This window comes from Anopheles maculipalpis, chromosome 3RL (genome assembly GCF_943734695.1).
Source record: "Anopheles maculipalpis chromosome 3RL, idAnoMacuDA_375_x, whole genome shotgun sequence".
Taxonomy (NCBI): Eukaryota; Metazoa; Arthropoda; class Insecta; order Diptera; family Culicidae; genus Anopheles; species Anopheles maculipalpis.
In genome coordinates this window covers 86814173-86839722 of record NC_064872.1, presented here as the reverse complement: position 1 = coordinate 86839722, position 25550 = coordinate 86814173, and the positions used below count along the sequence as shown (strand labels likewise).

Below are 25550 nucleotides of genomic sequence, written 5' to 3'. Positions count from 1 at the left end.
ATAAATTGCATCAATTCGCTTCACTGAAAACCTGAAAACATTTTAGCAAGATCACACATAAGAAAGTGATTAACGATCCGACCGAACGGACACAAAAACGGGCAGTGTTGCACATAAGGATTTCTGCATGTATTTCACACCGACACGGCTCTTTTTCATCGCCCGCCAGGGTGTGATGAACTGCGGTTCTCGCGGTTCATTAATCATATTCTGCAATCCAATAGGTGCATTAATCCGGAACGTGCGTGGTGTTGGATGATTAGCGTGTGTGAATGGGTATTTCGGCAGTATGGATAATAGGCCCGTCTCACATGGAAGGGTTAGAGGAGCTTTTGTTCGTCGATTGATTCGATAAATGACGGCTTTTGGTGGCAAAGAAAACGATTGCCCCAGCAGTAGTCGGAGAGAAAGCTTCGGACAATCTTTGTGAAGTAATGGGTCGATTTGGGAGAGAATAGATGGAAAGGGACGATTAAATTATGGTCCAACAAGGAACCTTAAAACTGTATCAATCCGTGTTTTGGACATGCGAACAGAGGGCAATGGTTGGGCGAGAAATGTCTGCCTCAGTCGGGGTGATTGAAAAGTAATCACCGTAATTTTAAAAAGCCAATGGGGCATCCGGTGTTGTTGACCTAATTACCTGGATTAAATAATAATGAGGTGGTGGTAGCGTTTTTCAGAAATAGATCTTATGAACAGGGCGTGTAGTCTCTCTTTCTTCTTCTCGTGTCTATGGATTTTCATAATGATTGGCTATTAGTGGTTTATTAAAGTAAGCACCTTAAACAACTTAACATCAGTTTTTCCTTGTGACGTGTATCGCTTCGAAACGACATATGAACTCGAGTCTAGACAGGCGCTACTCTTTTTGAAAGAGACGTGTTAAGATGACACAAAAGCGATCTGTGAATGCAATAATTCTTAACCTTTTTGTTCTAGCTACAATTAACATTCGAGTAAGAGTTAGAAGTCTATCAATTTTCATTGAATTTTCTGTCATTAAAACGTACGTCGCCAGCCATAAAACGAACCGATATTGGGCAATACATACACACCAACATTATCGATGAGCTCATTGGGCGACCCCCAAACTAAAGCTGCCCAACATCCTTGACTTTTTTCCGACTTCAGATTGCATCTTAGCCCTTTGCAGCTACTACCACGGCTACTAATCATCACAGACACACTGGATCTAGTGGATGCCTTTCATATTAATGATCTGATGGGTAACCGGCTTCCTGCTTCCCCATACTGCCTTGAGCAATCCTCTGAAACCCAACGAACTGGATCATCTTGCGCATCGCACACTGAGCTAGTGAGTGTGTCGGGTCGTGCGTGGTTGTGTTGCTTCTCCCTATCAATATTCAAGGTTGTAATTTCATCATCCCCCAAACATTAGACGGGTATCGAAAGCTAATAAACGATGTAAATCCCATGGTGAGCGAATATGGTCGAGACTGGTTTTATAGAAAGGGCTGGTGTTTCGATGTTGGTTTATCCCTTCGGCGAGATAAACCATAAACACACATATGGGCTTGGATGCATCGATGTTGCATGTGGCACGAGCGTGTGTGCATACGAAAAGAAGCGATGGACTTTGGAATCGTTTGAAAGTGTTACATGTTTTTGTTGGTAGCTTTTCTAGATGCAAGTTAAACGTGTCTAACTGCTGTGAAATTGATGTTGATGGAAAATAAATTAAGCTTTAAATAACTACTCTATTCAAAATGATTTTCTTAAAACACGTTTATTAAATGTGATAAAAATGTAGTATAACTATGTAAAATTTTCGTTAGTAATTAATTTAATTTATTTTGATTTTGTCGTGCAGAACGAACTTCAGAATCGTTGTCCATACCGAACAGACATGCCTATTTTGAACACTATCCTCCAACCTCGGTGATCTTCCACAGAGTGATCTCTGTGAAATTTTCTATCATAGTGTACGAGATCTTTTCTAAAAATCCGGGATGAATGAACTCCAATTTTAATGCAATAAATAAGATTCTATTTTCATTCTTTTCATTCCTTTTGCTTTCGTTTACATATTTCAATTTGGTCATGCTATTCCTTTTCCTTTCATTCTGCGGCTAGAAATTCGAAACTATATCAAAATGAGCCCGAAAATTTGATCCCTACTGAGAAGGAGGTGGAAGAGCGAAAATCTTAAAACAGAAAACAGGAATATTCCAACTTTTCCACCACAAATGCACACATTACATATGTATGAGCTGGGCTCATTCCCGCCTATATTATTCCTTTTTCTCTAACAAAGCGAAAACTGCCGAAAGTTTGAGAACTCCCAGGCAAAAAAGTAGAAAATTTATCTCATCTTTTGTTTTTTTTTTGTGTTGTGATTTGTTAAGAAGCAAACATACAAAAACACACCAGATACACAGACACCTACCTATCAGGCAGCATATTAACATTGACTTTGAAAATGAGGGTCGAAAGACGCGACATTCGTGCTGAAAACCAGCGCGTGTATTTCCCCCGAAAAAAAAAAACGCCTCCAAAAACAAGGAAAAAGAAATGTGCGAATCGTGTAGTGCGAACCAAAGACGGGCATTAAAATATGCAACGGTCTGTGACTACGTTCGGGCTAACGATCGACTAAAAAGGTTGGCAGATGATTCTAATTTAGCATTAGTTAGTCAACGTTTTTGCTTTAGAACCCTATGTGGCATGCAAATTTAAACCATCTACATCGATACTTTTCTTGATACGGAAATACTTAAAAGCGTTGTTTCCATGTGGCGGTAGGAGTTGGTACTTGTCTTTTGTTTCATTTGCTATAATGCTTCTTTTAATTGACAACCATTTGGACATTTATTTTGACCTCAACAGCGCCGTGTCATATTTCGCAGTCATTAATTAATCGCTTCATAATAGAAAACAATAAATAAGACAAGCTGCAAACAGGATTTTGAGTTGAGTAAACTGTTTATCTGTTCACCATGAGTGAGTCGGACTAATTTTGCTCTCCCTCAGCCTGATGTAGACTGATGCAGCTCCGTGGCACAATATCATCATGTTTGATGCATTTATGTTTGATGCAATCACCCATAAAAATAGTAAACATATTTCCCCATTAGTTGAGCCACACCGTCTCCCGTCGATTGACGTCAAACGGATTGCTGCTGAACGGCCACCTCCGAAAAGGTTGACAGGTTAGTGTTGCATGTTTCCGTTGCGGATTTCAACCAAGCAACCGGTTCGGATTCTTTTTACAAGGATTTCCCCCAAACAGGCGTGAAGCAATATTTCCAATAGCTTGGTTCCGTTAGGAAGTTCGCAGTAGGATCAATAAGTGGTTTATGGCCAAAGAAAAAAACTAGTTCCTTCTGCTTGTTGTTATACGTCTTTGACGTCGGTGTCAATGGACGAAAGATGGTGGATTTGTTTTTATTTGCGGAGGAGATTTTTGCACAACAACACATGTGAAGTGTGCTAAAAATATATTGAAAATATTTTTTATGCTATAGCATAACTATGCTAAATTTTAAGGCTAGTAAACCACAATATTTTCATCGTTTTCCGATTCATAATTTTGAGGTGCAAATAAAATATTGCAAAGTGATCAGTTGATGTGCAGCCGCTAAGGGTAAAATAGGCGAGGAACTGCAGTAGAAGAGCTTTACTTCTGGGCAAAAAAGTGGGAAATTGTAAGCCACTTCCTGATTGCCGAATGTTTATATTATACAAACTGAAATATCTGGTAAATCTCAAAATATTTAATTAGCTAAGCTATTTTAAATTTAAAATCAGCAATACCTGCCCGGCCGTTCTTTCAGCAAAAAGAAAAATGCAATGCAGCGAATTTTGAACGGATTTCAACAAAATCGTTTAGTTTGCATATTTCACAGTCACCTTGTGGGTCTGATTAAAAATAAGCACAATAAATAGATAAAGAAAAAACCATTAAACACAAAGAAAAGCAAACCATTTTATAATGATATATTTATCATTCCGATTATCAATCGAGTGATTAATGCCTAGTTGCTCTGCTAGCACGACCACCGACCCGGGACCGTCTCGTGATGATGTGATGCTCGGTACCATTTATCACTAAAATGCCACGGCGTGCGCGTTTTTCTCATCTAATTCACAATCGGTAAATTGCAAGTTCCTCCACTGATTTCCTCCTACAACCTTCCTTTTTTTATGCACCTTTGTCCTCATCTTCACAATGTAAGGGAATTGCGGTTTCCAAGGGGGCCTTACCTTACTGCATTGCACCAGCAGCGAGTTGTACGAGGAACTAAAACGATCTTAAATCGAGTCCCCGTTGACTACTATTCAAATATTCGCATTTTAATTCTATCGGTGTGTGTGTGTTTGTGTCACTCAAGCCACATTAACTCGGGACATTCCGTCAGGCGGCGTTTATTTGTTAGGTGAGTACGATTTCCGCATCGCACCGGGCCATCTAAGCAGTTTGTATATTTTATTCTACCACCCGAAGGCTATCGGCCGATTATACCGGAATGGGTTTTACAGTTGTGAGATGCTGTGTGTGTGACATGAAGGAAGGTGTACGAGACGAGCTCGAGAGAGAAAAACGTCAACCCTCGCAAGACGGATCAGGAAACGGTCGTACCGTTCTGATGGATCGTGTGGAAAGGTGCGAAAAGGTGGTTGTCGGGAACTAGGCTTAAATTGAGGTAAATGTTACTGCCAACAAACGATCTCCGGTGCGATGGTGAATTTGTGTACAATTGTTACTGATTGCAGAATCCGGATACCATCGAGAACGTTCTTGAACTGATTTTTAGATAAAACAAACGAATCGAAACGAGTTCTTTGCGTTCCTTCTTTTTGTGTGAGAATTCTGCTTCAAAAGTGGGAAGTTTGAAGCCACCAAAGGTTTGCCCTTTTCGTTTCTGTTTAAAAATAACTCCCAAAACTCGTTTTCTTACCACGTGTACCACGGCAGTTTAAGTTTGAAAGCTCAAAAGCTCCGGGACTCCATTAAAATCATATGCCTGTCTATCGTATTGCCTAACGATACGATTGGTGGTGGCGATGAGGGAATTATTCATGAGCCCTCTCGAGCCCTTTCCCATCAAGCGTCAAGCTTCAAAAACACGACAGCCACAGCGCCACAGAAACGGCTCCGAACGCACGATCACGCGCGGCGGAAAGTTCAGCCTTGTGTTGCTTATGGGGATGGGAAAAGCACTTGCACTTTTTCCGCCATCGTACCGCAGCAATCGCAGTAGGTCGGTCGGTCGGTCGGTCGGTCGGTCGAGATGGAAACTGCTAAATGTTACTTCGATCGTTGAAGTGATCGTGGAGCTCAGGTTTGGTGTGGAAATTCTTGCTATTGCAAACACCGTTGAACTCTATCAGCAGCAGCAACCATTACATCACAGGCCACAGAGTTGTTTCGTTGATAAAAAGGCGCAAAATATGCTGGCTGGATGTAATTAGAAGCTGGTGGTTTATTGACTGGTAAACAAACTACGCGTAGCGAGGGTTCGTCGCTTGCTGTTTGCAGGGGGAACTGGTGCATTGACGCATTGAAGTCTTTCGTATCGGATGGGAATTTTGTTTCGTTTTGTGATTTTGATTTGCTTACCTTTGGTGTTTTGGTGTGTGGGCTGACCTTTGTGTAGATGACCTTTTTAGGCTCGATAAAGGCAGAAACTAAATCTACCTTTTTACCGACACCATAAGCAATTAGAACCGTTTTTTTCGCTTTGTCTTTAAATTGTCTTAATACACTCTTTCTTTTCACACTTTTTGGATGTTTCTAAAGCTTTTATTCTTTTTCTTTTTACACTTCACTAATACATCTCAAATGACAGAGATTCCTTTTGGAGTGTTGGTTATTACTGTTAAACATGAAAAGTCCGACCCCAGATTGTACCGCATCGAAACACGCGTTGGTCACTGGTACGAAATGCCCAAACGACACACCACCATTACACCGTTACCGAGAACGCTCTAGATGGCGCGAGGACTGCACCGGCTGAAGCTTCGTACTAGACTGAAACACCAGCCGCACTCGATTCTCCGGGCGAACGCTGGCTTTACTGCTCCGTTTCCCTTGGTTACCTTACGTGCGTGGGGCTTAGCGGGTTTCGGTGGATTACTACGCGTGTGCGCTGCCGTTGATGATGATGATGATGATGACAACAAGCTGTAACCCCACCATCCTCTGGTGGCAATCGGTTACAAGCCTCAACGCTAACAGTTTCTCAATCCTTCGATGCGCACGATTCGAGCGAAGAATTTGTGCGAGAGCGATCGAACGAATGAAATGAGAGTGAGAAATCATCTTGCGCTAGGAAGTGCGTTCTATTTCTGCAAACGAAACGAAACTTAACCGAAATCGAAATTACAACAGCCGGCTCGATGATGGTGATGATGATGATGAAAATAACAAATCGGTGTCGGTTTCGCGGGCGGACACGGTTGATGTTGATATGTTGATTTTCGAACGGTACGGTACATAAGGGTGTATTGAAAAAAAAAGGTGAAAAGACGGGGTCCACGGGGTAAGCACAACAAAGCACAACTTGATGTTGTTGATTTGCAAAGAAAAACTACTAATAAAATAAATCATTACAAGCATGGTGTGTAGAGTAGAGGCTGTTTTATAAAACAATGTAAAAACTAGAAAATTAAAGAAAATATTTAAAAATTTGGCATCAATTCCCGAAATAAAACAAATTATTTAACAAATTATTGCAACATTTTTTCTCATAAAAACCTAATATAAACATTTATTCGCCAATTAGTCGAAGTAAGTAATAAAAATATAACTCAAAAAATGTTATCAAACAATACAAAAAAGAAGTGATAAAAAATCATAATTAAAATCATTAATCGCCAAGCTTCAGCTGTTTGCTTTCCCATAATCCCATCGCAATCGCCAATTGACTCTCCAGAAAGCTTCCCAACCGTGTAGTGAGCCTTTAATTGAACGATCGATAAACAGGGCTTATAAGTGTGCGACCTAGGGATCAACACGTGTGAGCGCTCCATAAACGGACGGACTCATTCAGCATTAAAGTTTTAAAGATAGATGAGCGCACCACGCTACCCAATCCGAGAGGAATTTTCCCCGGATAAACAACCCAATAATGTAGCTGCAGCCAACAGCAGCAGAAGCGGCAGTAAATTGAAACCCGATGAAGCAATTCTAGATAGGTCGTCCCCGTGGAGAAAATAACCAGTTTCCAGCAAACAGCCCGCCACCCGTTGGTCACGACACTTTGGAGTAAGTGCAGGTACACTGGGTACACTCCGTCAGGCAGGGTTTTCCATCGATCGTGCCAGATTGTTCTGCGGATGTTGGTTTACACCATTCGGGACTGGGTTTTGCGCCCAGACTGTGTCTGGTCAGTAACACGTTGGGAACGTTGCATAACGAACGAGTTTTCGTTCGGCTTTCAAACCGCTTTTCATATGCGATTGCACCCTTTTTCCTGCCCGATGCAGATGTTCTACGGTGGCAAAAATTGCAATCGGTTGGCGAGCGTTTGGAAAACGTGAAACATATTTCGTTTTGCTCAACCGTTTGTGCTAGAGGAACTGCGGTCAGTTGCAAAGGCTTGTTTTGGGGTGGTTGTAAATCGAAATCGCCTTTCGGAAAGGAAACACGCATGTAAACATTATGCGTGAATCGGATTTCGGATTGCTGCACTCAAGCCTAACACCTTCGAGTGTCCAATTCCAAAATTCCAGCTCTTTCTAGAACGAAACAACTCCCTTTGGGGCAGGTGGGCCAACAACCCGCAAGCCCAGGTGACACACAAGCTCTTGCAATCGGTTGATTTAAGATGACCGAATTAAGATTTTGCCCTGGAGGGATGCTCATACAAACCCGATAGCTAAATTCAATTGATTGTGGCTCGATTGTACTAGTTCGATTGCCGACAGAAATTATGTCAGAAAAATTCAGTGTGTGTGTGTGTGTGTGTTCGAATATGCTTTGTCCGGCTCGTAGGCTTTCTTCATACCGCTTGTGCCACCGTGTGCCCATATAGCTGGCAGCTGTATGCCACATTTGCCACACCACATCGTGATGGTTGGTGGTAGGGTGTCTGTGCCTAAATATGTCCAGTTTCAGCAACCCCGAAAGCAAAGCAAAGCATCAAAGTAGCCATCGGGACTGAACTTAGGTAAAGGGTTCGTCGCGGGAAGGGCTATGGGACGTTACCGAGCAGGTAATTGTAGATGAGTGCTTTGTGCCTTGGCGCTAGGCGGTACCAATATGTCTGTGTCTGGCAGTGTGAATTGTTGCAATAATTAGAACATCTTGTCTGTCCCAGTAACCCGCTGTAAGGTAAAGCGAGCTCACCCGGCGGCTGCCGATTAGCCAATCGAGTTCAAGTTACTTCTCTTCTAGCTGTGAAAGCCAGGAAAAAATAAAATATTATGGAAGGATTCTGTATGATTATTCTTGCGAATGCCAGAATAAATATTGCTTCCGAATAATCATTAGTGCAAGCAGTTGAGTTCTTAGTATGGTTTTAGTACGCAATCCCATATGGTCTAGTGGCTAGGATATCTGGCTTTCACCCAGAAGGCCCGGGTTCGATTCCCGGTATGGGAAGAAGAGAAATCCCTCTCTTTTTCTTACCTGAATTAATATTATTTTCCATGCTCGTAGAGAATATTAAATTATCATTCTTTCATTATCATTAAATTTTCTTCTTGAAGAGAATGTAGTAAGCATTTAGGATTCAATGCAAACTTTAAATTTTCTACTGAATTTAAACAAAAACATAATAAAAAAAGGAATATTCCTGTTGCTTTTATTAGCATCGAAATAATAATGGAAGGAATAATGATGATTGCTTTTATTCGCATTGTGACGTGTATGCATATCGTCTGAAAGTATGCAATCAGATGTTTTTTCATAGTTTCGATGAACATTATCATGAAAAAGTGTAGAATAAAAACAGCTCCAACTAATACGTTTTACCTTAACTAAGCAGTAGAATAATTAAAATATGTTTTTTTGTTTAAATCTGACAAACACATTATTTCCTACTCCAGGAAAGAAAACTGTGGCCAAAAATTAAACAACGAAACCGCTTCAAACACCATTCAACACAGACCCGCTCAGCCTGTCTGTGTGTCGGGCAAAAGGTCAAACAAACGATCTAAATGCCACGGAAATAAGCAAACACAGCAGCAGAAAATTCGTCACAAACAAAAGAGAAAATAAAAGAATAAAAAACCACCAAAAACCAAAACTATCTTAATTATTTTGCGAAAATTATCTGCCAGAGCAGGCAGATAAAGCTTATACAAAGCAGCGGAGCTTTACCGCTTTTTTTTTAGACGGACCTGCCTCATGAATTATACAATGATTAAACTGATACTTCTCTAATGGACAACTGTGATACGGACAAAGTGTCTGTCTTTCTGTGTTTGTGTGTTTTACGCTTCCTGGAATGCAAAATACTGTCCAAAGGCACCAGGAACCGTTCTTGTGCGAAATGGAACGAGTAACGTAAGAATGAAATATATTGCTGTCTTGGGACGGTTGGGAGACAGTTTTTTCTTAACAGAAAGCTTTGCTCATCTTCGTTTTTATAGCCGCAAGCATAATAGAATATCAGAAAGAAATTGGGCCAAAAAATGTTAATCTGAATTTGATGAACCCCTAGCGATGGTCGGTGGTATTGACCAACAGTCTAATAAAGTTCGGGTCAAATTCAACGCGTACCGATTCTGGTGGGAGTTTATAAATCATCCATCCGATCATTATGTAGCACGCACACGGTGATTTCAACTTTGGTGTAATGTTTTTGACCAATCGATTAGATCGTCTGTCGTGGTTAGGGGAAAAAATGTTAAAGTTATAGTTGGCCTTTCGCTTTCGTACGTTTGCTAGCTGGCCCTACTGATGATCATCTATGCTCACGCGATCAACGATCGTCATCATCTAACGGCGTAAAGTGAACGGAGAAAAGCAACGATAGTAAACGATATGAAGCATGACTTACAGAGAGAGAGAGAGAGAGGTAACACAAATGTTATTCGTTAACAAACTTGGCAAAGAAATGCATTCAGTGAACGTTATTGTTGTTCAAAAGAGTGTGCCAAGAGTGTGTTTCGATCGGTAAATTATCACATGACACAGAAATTATTGACAAACAAACAAGCGCCAAATCATAAGCAATTAGGGGGTGTGTTTGATTAGGTATAAATTGAGCGTGAAGGATTTATGGAACCCAAAAAAAGATTTAATAAAAAAAGTACCAACAAAGCGTCTCGTTGGGAAGAGTTGTGAGGAAACGAAGTATCAGAACAGAGGAAAATCTATTTTTCTGATGCTTTTGGATGTGATTAGTCGTAATTGCAGATTGTATGTTATAATTGAATATTTTATTCAGCTTAATATGTCTATAGTTCTTAAGCTATTGTGACAACCCTAATACACTAGTATAGAATAGAGTGCTAGCCTACAATAGAGGAAAAAAACAAAAATTGTAATATTTTCGGAATTACAACATGATCCCTTCCTTGTTTAGAATACTATGCTTCAATTATCATATGTCAATGTTTTCCAAAACATTAATTATGGCCGTCAATTGTGAGGATTGATTTGGATTGCATGAAGAAATAATATCTTAAGTAAATCTTTGATACAAGCAAGAAATATCAGTTGAAAATTATATTGCAAACGTGTTCTATTGTTGCAAACATTTTAGAATAGCCAATAACTAAAGGATATCCTTTCCTTGGAGCTTAACTATAATCTAAGTAAATACACCCAGTAATAGGCGGCGGGATTTATTTTACCTTTTTGTAGAACACTAAAAACAACTTCACTGATTCTTTATCGAGTGCACCACGATCTGAAGGTTGCTGTTGAGTTGGTTTAAAATAAAATGTAAAAAAGAAACAATCACGGTAATTTGCTGGAACGAATCGCATTCCCCTTGCTGAATCACATCTCTTCTAGTTTGTAAGAGATCACTGTTATAGCTCCTCAAAACACGTTAACACATTTATGTGAAAATTTGATTTTATCTTTGCGAAACTTATTCCATTTTGTCACTGTACAAATCTCAAATAATTCAAAGTATTCCTAATTTGCTGGGATACCTATGAATGGAACCAGCCTCAACCTAAACGAAGGAAGAAGAATCAAAGCTTTACTCTTGTTTTACTGATTGATTACTTGTTTACTGTTTCGCACAACGTAGATCGATCCAATAAGAAGATTTTTTTAAAGTGTACGATACATTTTGCACATCAATAAAATTGGGTAAATGGTGGGATGGATGGAACTTGCTTGTTTAGTAGTCAATCTTCCTACAAACAGGCCTTCCCAATGAAAGTAAACTATTGGTTGTGTTAGAACATAACTTAAGTCTTCTCTGTCAGATTGGAACATTTAAAAAAATATATTTTCCATCAATAGTCATGGTTTACTGATGTAAACTAGTGGAACAAAAATTATGCTCGGACTTTTTTAATTTTCAATTTTATTAAAAATTATGCACGAACGGGCAGCCACTGCAGTGAATCGGATTCGAATTTGAATTCAAGTCTTTGAATGAAGCCAATCATCTGTACGAAAACAAATTCTGGGAGATACCTTTTTTGTGACAAATTAAAATGGACGAGCCTTACAGTTTATCGTTAAATTAGATGTCAGGGATACATTTAATTCGCACGTTGCTAATATTTTCGTGCCGGCCATAGGAATTATTTGTGCCACGTCCAGATTCAGTGCCCGGTTCTACCGTATGCAAGACCAGCCTTGCCCGGGTGATTATAAATAGGAATTGTTTATAATACAATGTAATAAAAGAATTCAAGTTTGCCGTCAGTGAGTGAAAAGGTCTAGAATTCATAACATTCTATAACTTTTCGAACGCATATTGTACGGAGGATGGTCTAACAAGAGTAAGCGCTTTTCCAATTTTTTAAACTCCCGGACCATCCCGTGTGTGGTACATAACTGTATGGGTGTACGCTTTAAAAAAAAATTTCATCCACCGCAATGGTGCATTGATGCGCCAAACAAGAAGCAGAAGAAACAATTCCATGCCATACACACATATTCCACTGTCTAGTTTAGCAGCGTTATCGTAGCTTTGGTGTCCAAATCTTCATCATCGTCTTCCTGGTGTGGTAAAAAGAAACAGATGTAATTTGGAGTAAAAGATCAAAGAAGAGAGAGCAGGCAAGCCCACCTCAATAACTTACATCGAATCCGAAGCAGTTGCTCATATTTTTGTCCAGCTCGTCCTGACTAATGGTGACGTCATAGCGCGACCGTTTTGCACTCTGAAGAGTAGACATCAGCATTTCCGTATCCTGCAAATCTAAGCACGCGGAAAACAGTAAAGTAAAATAATAAGATTTGCACTTCAGAAGGATTTACATCTTCAAAGCTTACCTTCCGTTGAAAGGATAAATTCATCGCCCGAATCACCACCCTCCTGCTGAATCACAATCTCTTGCGCTCCGTCCTCACCGTCCCCTTCTACCATTACCAAGCTTATGCCATCCATATCGAGCGTATGATGATCCGGCTGCTGCTGCGGCAGTAGGTCGATCGGTTCTTTCTTCACACTGCGCGTCACGCGCGATGATGTCGTAGGAGCTGCCATCGTTGTAGCGGAGGTTGTCGCTGTCGTCGATTTGGAGGAACTCGTCTGCGGAGTTGTAGGAGTTGCCGTCGTAGTGGCCGTTGCCTTCCGTTTCGATGTTCGCCTCTTCTGTGTCTTGTTGTCCGCAGTTTTATTATCCTTGTCCTGTAGCTGTATCACTTCCAGCACCACATACTGACCATCCTCATCCTCGACCGTTACCATATCGCTCGTTTGCATCGGGATGTTGATTTCTTCTTCCTCCTCCTCCTCATCCTCATCTTCCTCGTCTTCATCCTCCTCGTCTTCCTCGCCTTCGTAGTCTTCCTCGCCCTTATACAGTTCGTCCTCGAACGTGATCTGTACCTTCTTTTGGCGACCTTCGCGCAACGCTTCGAGCTCTTTGCTCATCGTTGATTCCGGATCGTGCAGTGCCATGTGCCGGATTAGATTGCCCTTGTGTCGGAACGACCGGGTACAGTTGGGACAGGAATGTGTCTTCGCCTTCGGTGTCGGTGCAACGTAGTCCGGGTTGTGGTAGTAGTTGATGTGTCGCTTTAGCAGCTGCTTCTGTCGGAACGTTTGCGCGCATTGGTCGCATTTGTACGGCTTTTGGTCCGTGTGCAGCAGTAGATGCGATTCCAGATGGCGCATCGATATCGAGGCGTACGGGCAATAGTCGCAACGGTAACACTTTTCGCCTTCGTGCGTTTTTGCGTGTAATTTGTAGCTGTACCGATCGGGGAACGTGTTATCACAGCGCTTACACTTGATCGGTTTATCGGCCGTGTGTAAGTTCTGCACGTGGATGCGCAAATCTGTCTTGCGGCCGCAGGTCGTCGGACACAGTTTGCACTGGAAAACGGGCTTGTCGCCAACTGGAAGAAAAGAGATAACACAATGAAATTAAACTTCTAAATGATATCACCCATTTAAGCACTTTATTCCTTACCTTGGTGTATCATTTTATGTGCCTTCAGCGAGTTGGATTGTGTGAACCGGGCAAAACACACATCACAAGAGTAAGGTTTCTCACCAGTGTGGATTCGCATGTGCCGCGTCAGCTTAAACTTGTCCGGCGACGCGTACGTACAGTGCGGACACTGGAACGGTTTCTCCCCGGTGTGTGTGCGGATGTGGCGCTTCAGTTTGCTCAGCTCCACACTCGCATAATCACAATCCTTACATTTGTGGGGACGCTCGTGCGTATGCCGGTACCGGATGTGCCGGATCAGCTCGCCGGAAGTTGTAAAACAATTGTCGCAATGTTTGCACCGATGAGGTTTGGTGCCCGTATGGGTGTTGACGTGGTTTTGCAACGAGGCGAGCGTTTTAAAACCTCGTTCACACACCACACACTTGTGCGGCCGATCGTCGGAGTGCGTTTTCAAGTGCCGGGACAGCAGAAACAGTTTACCACTGGTGTAGTTACAGTAGTTGCACATGTACAACGATGATGCGCTCGCTTGGCCACGCTTACCACGCGTTTGGTTCTTTTTCTCCGGTTCTTCCTGATCCGGCACCATGTAGTCCGGATCGTCGAATTCGTAAATTTCATTGCCCTTCCCATCCGTGTCCAGGCCCGCCTCGTCCGTATCGTTCACAACGATCGTCGACTTATTTTCGCCATCGTTCATAATCAGGACGTAGCTGACCTCTTCCTCAGTCTTTTCTTGTTCACCGCCCGTCAGTGGACCGAAGTCCGATGGTCCATTTTCTACCGCCTGCAGTTCCGCGTCCTCGCTGGCCTGATAGTAGTAGTTACCTTTCTGATCGACAAAGTAGCAACCGCCATCTTCGTCATCTTCCAGCCCTGCGGCCATTAGCTCCATCTCTTCCATGTCCAGCTTTTCCTGTTTTGCTTCCTTCAGCGGTACGGCGACGGATTCTTGTGGTACCCTTTTCTTGCTGTTTGGTTCTTGTTTGATGCGTTTTGCACTCATTTTGCGTCACTTTGTTGTCACTTTTCAACTATCTGGATGATGACACTGGAAGAGAAAATATAGAAAAAAGTAAATTAAACACGCAGTTTTTTATTTACATTTTAAATAATACAAAATATTTAGATCTACTTCAGTATTTATGGTTTTGCTTGCTTAATTTCGCTCACACAGTTGACAGAGCATTCATATTGACGTCAATTTCACATTATCCGTGCCAATAGCACCCGTTTATCCGTGCTCGCTCAAAAGTGATACAATTTTTTTCATCGACCACACAGGAAAAGAAAAAAAGCAACAGCCAAGCAAATTGAATCGCCATTTTGGAAGGAAAAAAAAAACATCTTCTGCCTAGATTTTTTATGTTCTGGTTGATTTTGAACACTTATTATAGGGCGTTATACTAACAAAATTAACAACCTGGTCCACACACAGCCGCGTCCGGTCGTTTGTTTACAGTTTTCCTTCGGAATTATCACGACTAGATGGAGCTTGGGTACAAACACGGAATCGTAAATTCCTATTTCTATCACCGTCGGCGCTGCTGCAACAACAACGGGCGAAATGTTGACGTACAGCTGGCGGGTGCTCTATTTGATCGATACATCTTTGGCAAGATGGAAATAACTTACTTTATACGCCACACTGTCGGCTTTTCTGCACAAAATCGCTAGCGAAAATGTTTGTGGCCAATTTACTTCTACTTTTTTACCTGTCCGTGCCGATCTGTACACTTGAAAAGCTGCTAAAAATCTCCTGCGCCAGCAGAACCGCGACGCTTCGATATCGCTTCGCTTTTGCCAACGAGTTCGAGCAGTTTGTGCCCGAAATGAAAGACGCACGATTTCGGGCACTTTTTTGCCATCGAGCATATTAACGAGCGTGTACACGATGCAGCGTAGTGCTCAAATATTGGTAAGCTAGATGATTTTCACTTCTAAATACTATATGTGAAGGAATTTAATAGCTAACACAGATATTTCTAGCCATCAGAATGCATAGCTAAATGTACAGTTTTCATATTTTGTGTATAAAGTAGAACAAATTAAACAAAATCAATTGCTCAGCTGCGGTGCGCATTTCTCAATGTTTCGAAAGAGGGTAAAAAAAACCGTTCATATACGATTTAAACCATCAATTTGTAATGGCATTTTCTTTCTTTTCCAACATAGTCAAACATACATAACTCCGGGACTGCTTTCTGGGGAATGAATAGAAGTACGAACTGAATCAAACATTGTTTTTCTTGTAAATTGTGTTTATTCTCTAACACGAACACACGTCTCGGCCGTTGCATTCGTGCAGGATGTAAGAGATGGCGTTTAAACAACAAATTGGGTTTTCTACCATTAACTAACGAATAATTTACTGCATAAAATAACCCTACCGTTAGGAGACAAAAAGGACAACATATTCACCCGTACAAAAGAGACACAAGTACCTAGGTTATTGATAATCGATACCGTATTTAAAAAAACAAAACGAAACTTTCGTGTGGCAAGCTGTTGTACTTCCCTCGTTACAAGAAACTCAAAGATGATGGTGGAGATCTCTAATGATTGCAACAAATTATAAAGAAAGCGAAAACTGAATGAAAATAGATCCCGGGAATGATAAAGCTCAAAAGCACGGGGTTGCTGGGATGCAAACAGCGGGAAACTTAACCACCCATTCAATGACGTCTTTCTGAACCGCTGCAAAACTCGGACGCATTGCTTTTTATCTCTACCTTCAGTATGTACACGATGACTACAGCGAGCAAAATGAAAAACACAAAGGTGATCCACTGAAAGCGATGGTTCCGTTTGACCTGCATCTCGAGTCGATACGTCGTATCCCTCAGATTGGTAATGGTTTGCTGTAGCATATTAATCTGCTTATCTCCGCTCATATTCATCATCCCACCACTTCGGTCGTACATTCCACCCATCGCACCGTACTGATCAGAACCGGTGGCAGACATCTTGCCAACGGTGCTTCCAAACATCGATTCGAGCCCACTTTCGTCGAAGTTTACGGGCAGTGCGCATTTCAAACGGTGCAGCTCTACCGATGCATCCTTGGCGGAAATATTCTGGAGAAAAGGAAGGCAAAACAGAAATAAAGGATAGTAAACCAACTTGTACCGCAAAGAAACTATCAGCTTAAACCGATACCAACCTTCCAAAGCTCGGTCAGTTCCTGCGGGCTGGTAGCATTTTCATCCGTCAGCCCAATGCACATAACCAAAAACTTTTCCCTATTGATTGTATGTATCTGTTGACCATGCTGTAACATTACGTTTATCGTAACACTTGCCGATGGGGGCAAAAATCCAGTACTGGGACGCACGCGGAACTTGTCCGGTGCGGTAGTTTTTACCTGCAAAAGAAAGGAGCATACATTATTTAAATATTCGTCGCGTGCAAAAAGGATATCGAGTCAAAATGGTGAGCCTTACATACCTTGTACGACACATCCTTCGTATCCACATTGGTAATTTCAACCGTGCCGACTAGCTCGTTGCCCGATTTGGCGAACGTAATGGTGTTTTGGGGCTTTATCCGTAACATTTCACCTGCAATCGAAACACAACAATAACAATCAGCCCCTTCTCTATCAGTTGTTCAGGTGTTGTAGATAAAGAAGACCGGACGAAGCCCCTTCCAAGCACAGCGATAGAGAGCATAATCGTGACGCAAAGGCATATCTCATCTGCGTTTACAAGCGATAATAAGTAACGTTTTAATGTAATTTAATGTAATAGCAAGTGAATGAGATGCATCTATTGTCTAATATAAACAATAGCATTTAATTAAGTATAGCTAGCGACGAAATAGATCAAATATTATGAAACGTTATGAAAACGTTTTCGTGCTTACAATTTAACTTTAACGTATTCAAACACCCCACGGAAACGTTTGCATGTTGCGGGTGAATTTAAAATTAATCGTATCGATTTTCTGCCAAACTGGACAACTACTATTATTCTACCACCGCCCTCACGTTGAACAGAAGCCAACAAATCTATTAACCAACTAAGCGTTAACCGTCTGTCTCCGGTAGCACCCACCTTCACTGCTTTCCGGAAAACTGCTGTTTGCCTTTTCAAGCATTGGCGATTCTGGTGGGCTAAGGTTGGCGAAGTGAACCTGCGTAAGAGAGGGAAAAAGAGAGCAGGAAGAAAACGGGAAACGAAAATGTATTAAAATGTGTGTTGTGGACCAAACTAAACTATACAAATAATATGTCCATCGCTGCCCCCTGGACACTGGGTTGATAATGCAGGGAGAGAATTATTAAATTGGCCGTACTGTTCGCACCGTTCTGAAACACCCTCGTAGCGGTTGATGAATCTCCAAATGCGGCAACAATTTGATGCACCCCTACAGCCGCCGGCGTGTGTCGTGCTGGTTTCGCTTCAGACCCGCGAATGTAAGATTTTCCCGACACTCCAAGAAGACCCAACGGAGGGTGGAAAATTCACTATTACAGCTTTAAAAATAGCTTCAATGCTTAAGCTAATAAACGGTGCTCTGTTTTTTTTTTTTTGGCAGGGTATCCGCCGACAGATGATGTGTGTTAGTGTACCGATTGTCGAGAGAACCGTCTAATAATGAGCACTCATGCAAACGAACGAATCCGGGATGATTTGCATGGGGATTAGGGGGGTCATTACAAATAAAACACAAATGCACACACTTGCGAACGATACACTTGTTGCAATACTGGCTTTTTGGAACCAAGTTTTGAGCAAAAAACGCTAGCCTTCCTCTGTAGAATACTTTTCATACACAGCCTACTGCGATCACTTGCAGGCAGGCATTGAAAACTCTAGTCTCCTCCTTCACTTTTATCTATCGATTGGTTTGAAGCGTTCGTGGTTGATTTTCCCGGGGGTAGGTCTAGAAGCGAAGTTGTAGAATTGATTCCGTTCACGCTTTCCGACGTTCCGGAAGTTCCTTCTTTACACCTGTTTCCTGCAAGATTTGAGCAATTCGAAGCCGTGTTTTATGAGCCGAAAGTGAACTTCGTTTGTGGTCTGTGTTTGTATCTCCGTTCCGCTGAAATTCCAACTCAGTTCAAGTTGCGTCTGTTTGTGGTTTGACAGTTCCGTTCCGGCAATAGAACTCTCGTTTCAAGCTGGTTTGAGATAAACTATAGCTGACAATAACTTATGTATAAAGAACACTTATGAAATGGTTTCAAATTTCTAGTAACTAACATAAAGTTAAAAACTCTCTTTAAAAGAAATAACTTGTTTCTTGTATAACTGTGCTTTAATTACAGCAAAAAAAGCGACACCAACAGTTGTTCTACCACTCGAACGCATAGTTATAAACTCTAACGAACTGCTCCCTATGGTAGAAAAAGCTTGCGGAAAGCTTTCCACAGTTTGAATTCGGCGGTTGGCATATTTCGAGTCATGTTTTCGTGGCCTTTCGCGCAAATTTTTCTTATTTACCTTTCTCTTTTCAGTTTGCAGTGTACCGTAGTTTGTTCACTCAATCAACAAATTCACATCAACAAAATAAATTTGTCTATGCCACGGTTTTTGTACGGTTAGTCAACTCATGCAACCGCAATTGCCAATTAACAAATCTACAACAACAAGATGCGAAATCCAATGAACCTTCTCCTACCACTAAAATCGATCTTCTAACAGGCACCCTCACCACTTGTTTGGGACCCAAATCATCTACCGAAACCGGTTCCATTTGTTGGACACGAAAACTTTTGCACAATTGCAACCAAACGCTTGCAACAAGTCGCCATACCCGGGGGAGGAGACTTTACTCTTCCGTATCGTTCGTACGCATCAACGTAGGACGCACCGTTAATGGGCTGCGATGTACTTGCGTTGCGGGTCATGCACTCGCGGTACACGGTGCGCAAAGATCACAACTGCAGGGAAAGGGAAAGGTGAAACTCGTCTGTAAACCTTGCTTTTGCAGCGGGAAATTGGAATTGCATAATCTTCCATACGCTGCACCGTACGCGTGGTCGGGTCAGGTCTATAATCATTGCCGGTAAGGATGGGTGCCTTGCATTTGATTGTATCCTATCGTGCATAAGACAGGGACATTTCAGTTACAATTAACTGCTTCACTGAGGGATAGAAGTATGATTGCTGAAAGTTGGGATAATTAAAAACAAATTTCACTAATTACCCGTGCCATTGTATGATGAAACCGTTGACTTTGTTTAAGGAAAAAAAAACTTTACGTTTAACTGCTTGTAAACCACACAAAAACAACACTTCACTTCCAATAAAATATCACCTTTATTGCTAGCTCGTTACGTGCCCACAGCTAAATAGTAAGTCTATATAAGACTCCTTTTCCTGTCACACAGCTGATCGGAACAGTAGGTCCAAAACTTTGTGATTGCGTGAAACCGTGTGGTCAGCATTTGGTAACAGTATTATGCTCGGTCAATTTCATGACTGGGCTGGAGACGTTACTGTTGGCACTTTTTTGATTTTTGGAGCGAAAAGGTATTCGATCCCACCACACGCGTGTTTCAATCGAACACCAGAGCATCCACTAATCAATATTTATTTTTGGAAAATTGGAAACCAATAAAGGGATAGGTGCAATGCACGATATGTCCTTATGTGATGGTGGAGTGAGCTACTGCTCACCAAACGGCAGGACCTTCAACGCGACTGTCGGTAGCATGTAATGCCCGCGGTGCGGTGGAAAATGCTGGAGTATTATAACATTTCAGCACCATTCCACCAGGGAACTTGGAAACCGGCACTGAAGACAACTTCGCCGTCCAACTTCAAGAACATTCTCCACTGTCTTGCTTTTAATCGATTCGAATCGCGCCACAACACACACACACACAGAACCTGACTCCACACGTGCCAGGACTGACACTGGGAGAATGATGGTGGGATGATACTCGTATGCTTGCGCGTAAACGCGAATTGCTTTTGATGGTTCGATTCGTCCACAGTCCGTGTCCCGTTGCCCTGGGTGAACACTTTGTTTAAACGAGGTTCGCCCCCAACGCTGTCTCGCCCATCGCTTAATTGCAACGTGAAACAAAACCGAACGTGCGATAACGATTTTTAGGTCACTGCTAGCAGCTGTGTACTACAATACAGTACGGGGAGTACGTAGAAATCCCGACACCTTTTTCTTCACTACTGCGTGCTGCATGCTTCGGTTCGAGGCCGCGCGATTCCAAAACTCGTCTGTCACGATCAACGGCCGGTGAATTACTAAACCTCTTCGCAAGTATCACTTTCCGTGGCGAGTCACATTGAACCGTTTTGCCAAGTTGCTTTTTTCGTTCGCAAGTGTCTTCGCGACTCGGTGCACCGTTCTGCTTCAACTCGGTTGACGGCACGTCAGCGGAACGTGCGAATGGCGCGCGAACGGTAAAACAGGGTTGTTAAATAAATTGTTTTACCGGCTCACACTACAGTGGCGCGGAATGGCCAACGGGGTGGTTCGTTGCAATATGGTGGGGAGGGATTTGTTTTATATACAAAGCCCATATATACTGGCTACACTTCCCGCGTATGGCTGGCTTGAACCCTGATGCGGTGGTGACCACATTTTTGTTTGCCGGTCAAGTAGAGTTGTTTTTGTTGCCATCGCGTGAGATGGAGCATTTTGTTGGGAGTATAAATTTACACGGGTGGGACACCAAATGTGTGCATTTTGAAACGTGTGCAATAAAACATTTCGAACCACCCGTTTTTCTCGAGAGGATGTTTTCATTCACACTACTCAGCCTGACTCAGGTAGAGAAGGAAATGGAGGATGGTAGTAGATGTATCAACTTTTCTTTTCACAATAAATAGTTTTGATCATCTTTTCTAATGTCAACTCGTAACACATATTTCATGTAATCGGTAATAAACAGCTTAAGCGAAGTCTAGCTTTTAAGACACCCAGAGCGTAGGTATTGCCCAATTGGTGTAGCCATATTCTGGGTAATTGTTGCTCTACTTTTGTAGAATTCTTCTTGAACATAGAATTGAAGGAAATTTGAACTTTTGGAGTTATCTTTAGACATTTTATTTCAATCGCCATCAAAAGTTAGCCTATTTTTTAAAATTGCACTTAAACATTGGACGGATTTTCGTCTTTTTGCATTCTTACAACAATGCTATTCTTTATGAAAAAACAAACAATTGATTCATTAACACATCATTATCCAGCAAATACGCCATCATTATGCCGGTAGTCCCACTCACTCCTGGTTCTACTGAACAACAGGCAAGCATTTCAGCTATCGATGGAATGGAGAAAAAAATACAACAAGAGAAAACAAATCAGTACATATGTTTCATCATTCGATGTAAAGGTTTTTCAAAAGAATCATTCACCAATACACCATTGTGCAGCTAAATCCAGGAGTAATGGAGTTTCCAGCATCCCTAAACATGCACAGCATCCATTCTTTTGGACAGTAGGAGAGTAAATAGGGGTTACTAATAAAAAATATTATACTTCCTCCCCACTTGAATAAATCCCCCGAGCCAATCCTTGCGTCTTATTAATTATGAGTCGTTAGATCAATGTCGTTTTAGTAGTAATGCACCTTTTACAGTGCAGGCAAAGCATCTGCAATTTATATAAACCATCCCCATGCATTAATAGTCCAGTGTTTTCGTGCATTTCGTACTGTTTTTAAGTACATTTTTCGAAGCACTTTTATCTGAGACAATAGGCAAAATCGTCCACCATTAGATGCTAACATGCTCGGAGCGGAATAAGCATTATATAAATAAAAAAAAGCTAATACATCTTACCTTCTTCGAGAGGATTCCATTCTGCGTACCGTTCTGCATTAGCGGTAACTCCATCGATCTTCGCCGTTCCGGAATAAACTCAAACACGTAATCATCCCTGCCACCCCAGCTCCGTGGCATGTTGTCATCGTCGATATACTCGCGTATATTTTTATTGCTGATGTTCCGTAACCGGTCGACCGCTTTGGCAGGCAGAAGCTTTTTGATGATTTGAAACGTTGCTAAAAAAGCACAGAACAAAATGAGGTCGGAGAATTTGGGAGTACCAGGCGGGAGTAGTGCGATCCATGGGGGCCAATCACTTACCGTTTAAAATCCATGGAAGATCGTAGATGAGAATGTAGTTCAGAGAGCAGGGATAGTAGTTTTTGAACGTGTTTATAATGTACTTTGTGTAGTCCATATCGACGTTGCTTAGGCCGGCATCAGTAAGATCGAACACGATCGTCACTAGATCATCGTTCGCTTCACGAATGATTCGTTCGATCCAGTACAGGAAGCACTTTTTGAGGTCATCCAGGTTGCGGGTCCCCCGGACGTACAGTTTCGATTTGAAGATGAACACCGTCTTGCCGTCAACGTCACGTCCCCGGGGATACATCAAACCGTCGTGGATGTATTCCATGCGTATGTTGTCTTCGCGAATTTCTACAAACCGAATAAAAATAGAAAAAAAAACAGTCATTGACCGTAGGGAAAATCATATCATTTGTCACTAGAGTGTGATCCGAGAAAAAAAAAATGCCCTCGCACATACAAACTTACCATTGATGCCCGATGATTTTCTCCATTCCATCGTTTCCCACAGCTGCTTCAGCGAGTCCTTCATGTTGAGGTCATTGTTCTCCAGGAACTTTGTCAGCCAACCGTCGCCTTCGAAAACCCACCGCATATCGTGCTCGTGGAAACCACCGACTGTGGAGAAGACGGATTTGCGGAGACGAAAAGATGCAAAGTAACCGGTATTACTTAAAAATTCAAATGAGTTAAATATCTATTCAAATACAGCCGTGAGCAAAAAATAAACCAGTCGTCTCGGTGGGGCACGGATGGGTTGATGAGTCTGGAGTAAGCTTCCCACTTGGAGGATGGATAAGCCTTGAACTAGAGATAGCTTTCAGTTTTTTCATCGAGGATGTGCTCGTGAATGTTGGAATTTTAATAAGGCGTGAATGAAAAAAAAAACCCTTAAGTAAAAATACAATGAAAATTATGAATTGTACTTCAAACATTGGGTGAAATATTTTTTTATGAATTCTGTAAAGTTTCCATCGATTGGCTTACTAACACTTGCCGATACCACGTAGTTAAATAGTAAGTCCTCACAACGGGGACCGGTCGGAAAGGGATTTGAACCTTGGACCTGCCGTGTGAAGAGCTTCGTAGCTGTCGTCTACACCACCGGCCAGAGTGCTTTATACATCTCATTTTTTTGGTGTCTAATGGGGGAACGGGTCAGTAAAATAGTTTTTTTTTATAAAAAGAGATACAAAAAAGTAGCTTCAACATCGTCGTTAATTATAAACCTTTTGCCCTTTAGATTCAGCCTCAAATTGGCTCCAGCAAGAAGAAGCACATGGTACGTAAAGAGTGAAACCAATGTCAACGTGGGATGCGAGACGAACGCATCTTATCTAACGGCCGAACTGCGCTTAAAGACCTTGAACGTCATTCCGCGTGCTGCAGCGACGGAGTCGTGTTAAGTCCGACGTCATCAACGTGGCCCGGTCTCGCATTAGCATCGCCTCAGCTGTTCCCTCGAGCGTGGCAGCGTGTCACAAGACGGGTGCGTTTGTTACGGTTCGGCAGAGCAGCGCACCAGACAAGTGGACTGGGTCTTTTGGCGACCTTGGGCCCAAAACTGTGTCTATTCACTGGAGCTACAATGCGCGATGCCCAGAGTCAGCGACACCAACGAGTCCGGTGAAAGGGGAATAGTGGTGCTGCTTGATGAGAAATTGTACAGTGATGTATCAATTTGCTACACACAGTCAGCTCTAGTGTGTTGTGACCACACACATGGTGGTAGGATGAGCTAATGTTGATGAGCAGTAAATATGTGGTAAGTGTACGGAGTACGATGCACTAAGCAAAGAAGAGGCGTCACATAAAAAAGGTTTATGATGTTCCCCAATTAAGACAACAACAAAAAGTGAAAAGGTTTCCCCTGAGATCGTTTCCCATGGCCGGTTGGTGTAGGTTGAGAAATGAGGACTCAAACAGTTTTAAAATTTTAATCTATTTTTTATACAATCTTTAATAAACTTTTTTAAAAACAACTTTCAGATATTATTTTACTATGTTTCTTATAAGGCAATCAAGCGCTTAATGTGAGCAGAGCAAAGAGTAATCAAATTATGGCGCTTCGCAATTTAAAAAACGATTTTTTAAAATGCAACAGGTTGCAGGTTCGACACCCATTTGCATCAAAAATTAACACGCAACCCACACCATCGAAATAATAGGCATATTCTGCACGCTTATTAGCAGTTTGATAAGGCCATCTCGGCCATGGGGTAAATAATGCAACAAGTTAGGCCATGACGGTGAATCCACCGGTGACAAACACAATCTACATAGTATGCGTGTACATATTTATTTAAGAATTTAATAACGAAAAATGAAATTTAAAAACATAATTTTGTTTCCTTTTGTTTGCTTAACGAACGAGATTCATGGCATAATTAACACATCAACGCAATCATCACGATAAAGTCACGAGTCAAAAACCACGCGTTACTATGAGTTTCAGACGGTACCCTGCGTAGGGTAAAAAAAAAGTTACCTATCTGATGGCTCGTCGACGTCGTGTGTGATTAATTTCTTTCCCATCACGTCAAGAGATAGCCGAACTGTGTGCTGAGTCACTTGATGTGTGACCTCACGGCACGATTTCTTCGATCAATTCAAGGTGATATTGACTCCTCTGAAAGCGTGGCTGAACAATCGTTGTACGAGACGAACCCTTATTGTCCCACACGAAGCGCATGCGATAGCTCTACTATCTACTAAGTCCCACGAGCTAGAAAAATCACTTAATCTTACCTGGAACTTTGGCTGCATCCTTTTCTAGCTTCTCCTTGAACAGCTGCCTCAGTTCGGCCACCTGGGCCGCCGTTGGGTTGAGAAATTCTGGCAGTGTCATCTTCGGACAGCTGTATCTTCGTCCACGCACTCACACACAAAACAACAAAAAGGCACGTTGTTCAGAGGTAAATGCACTCGAGTAAATTCAGCAATAGCAAACACACCTAACTAGGGACTTTTTGGCACTAGCGATTCGTA

The 25550-nt window shown here is 41.9% G+C and overlaps 2 protein-coding genes and 1 non-coding gene across 3 annotated transcripts in view; 1 reads left to right on the top strand and 2 right to left on the bottom strand.

Moving 5' to 3' along the window:
• Positions 1-25550, bottom strand: part of LOC126562004 (motile sperm domain-containing protein 2-like) — a 332954-nt gene that overhangs the window by 162422 nt on the left and 144982 nt on the right. The window contains exons 2-9 of the mRNA XM_050218413.1: positions 25311-25420; positions 23031-23180; positions 22572-22913; positions 22266-22486; positions 17565-17643; positions 16957-17069; positions 16673-16873; positions 16181-16586 (exon numbers count right to left, since the gene is read on the bottom strand). Coding sequence (XP_050074370.1) covers positions 16185-16586; positions 16673-16873; positions 16957-17069; positions 17565-17643; positions 22266-22486; positions 22572-22913; positions 23031-23180; positions 25311-25410 — 1608 coding nt within the window. The 5' untranslated portion in view covers positions 25411-25420 and the 3' untranslated portion in view covers positions 16181-16184. The remainder of the gene's footprint in view (positions 1-16180; positions 16587-16672; positions 16874-16956; positions 17070-17564; positions 17644-22265; positions 22487-22571; positions 22914-23030; positions 23181-25310; positions 25421-25550) is intronic.
• On the top strand, positions 8498-8569 carry Trnae-uuc (transfer RNA glutamic acid (anticodon UUC)). Its single transcript has one exon. It is a non-coding gene; the product is annotated as a tRNA-Glu (tRNA).
• LOC126563575 (transcriptional repressor CTCFL-like) lies at positions 11994-14515 on the bottom strand. The gene is made up of 4 exons (XM_050220221.1): positions 13525-14515; positions 12380-13450; positions 12187-12305; positions 11994-12103 (listed from the first exon to the last, which is right to left on the bottom strand). The coding sequence occupies exons 1-4, from the start codon at positions 14513-14515 to the stop codon at positions 12050-12052; spliced, it is 2235 nt and encodes a 744-aa protein (XP_050076178.1). The 3' UTR covers positions 11994-12049.

What these genes read in the sequence shown, in the direction of transcription:
- LOC126563575 (XM_050220221.1), bottom strand. Translation starts at nt 14,515, where the DNA reads ATGAGTGCAAAACGCATCAAACAAGAACCAAACAGCAAGAAAAGGGTA. An exon ending in ACATAAAATGATACACCAAG is followed by an intron (nt 13,451 to 13,524) that starts GTAAGGAATAAA and finishes CTTTTCTTCCAG; the next exon opens with TTGGCGACAAGCCCGTTTTC. An exon ending in GCAACTGCTTCGGATTCGAT is followed by an intron (nt 12,104 to 12,186) that starts GTAAGTTATTGA and finishes TTACCACACCAG; the next exon opens with GAAGACGATGATGAAGATTT.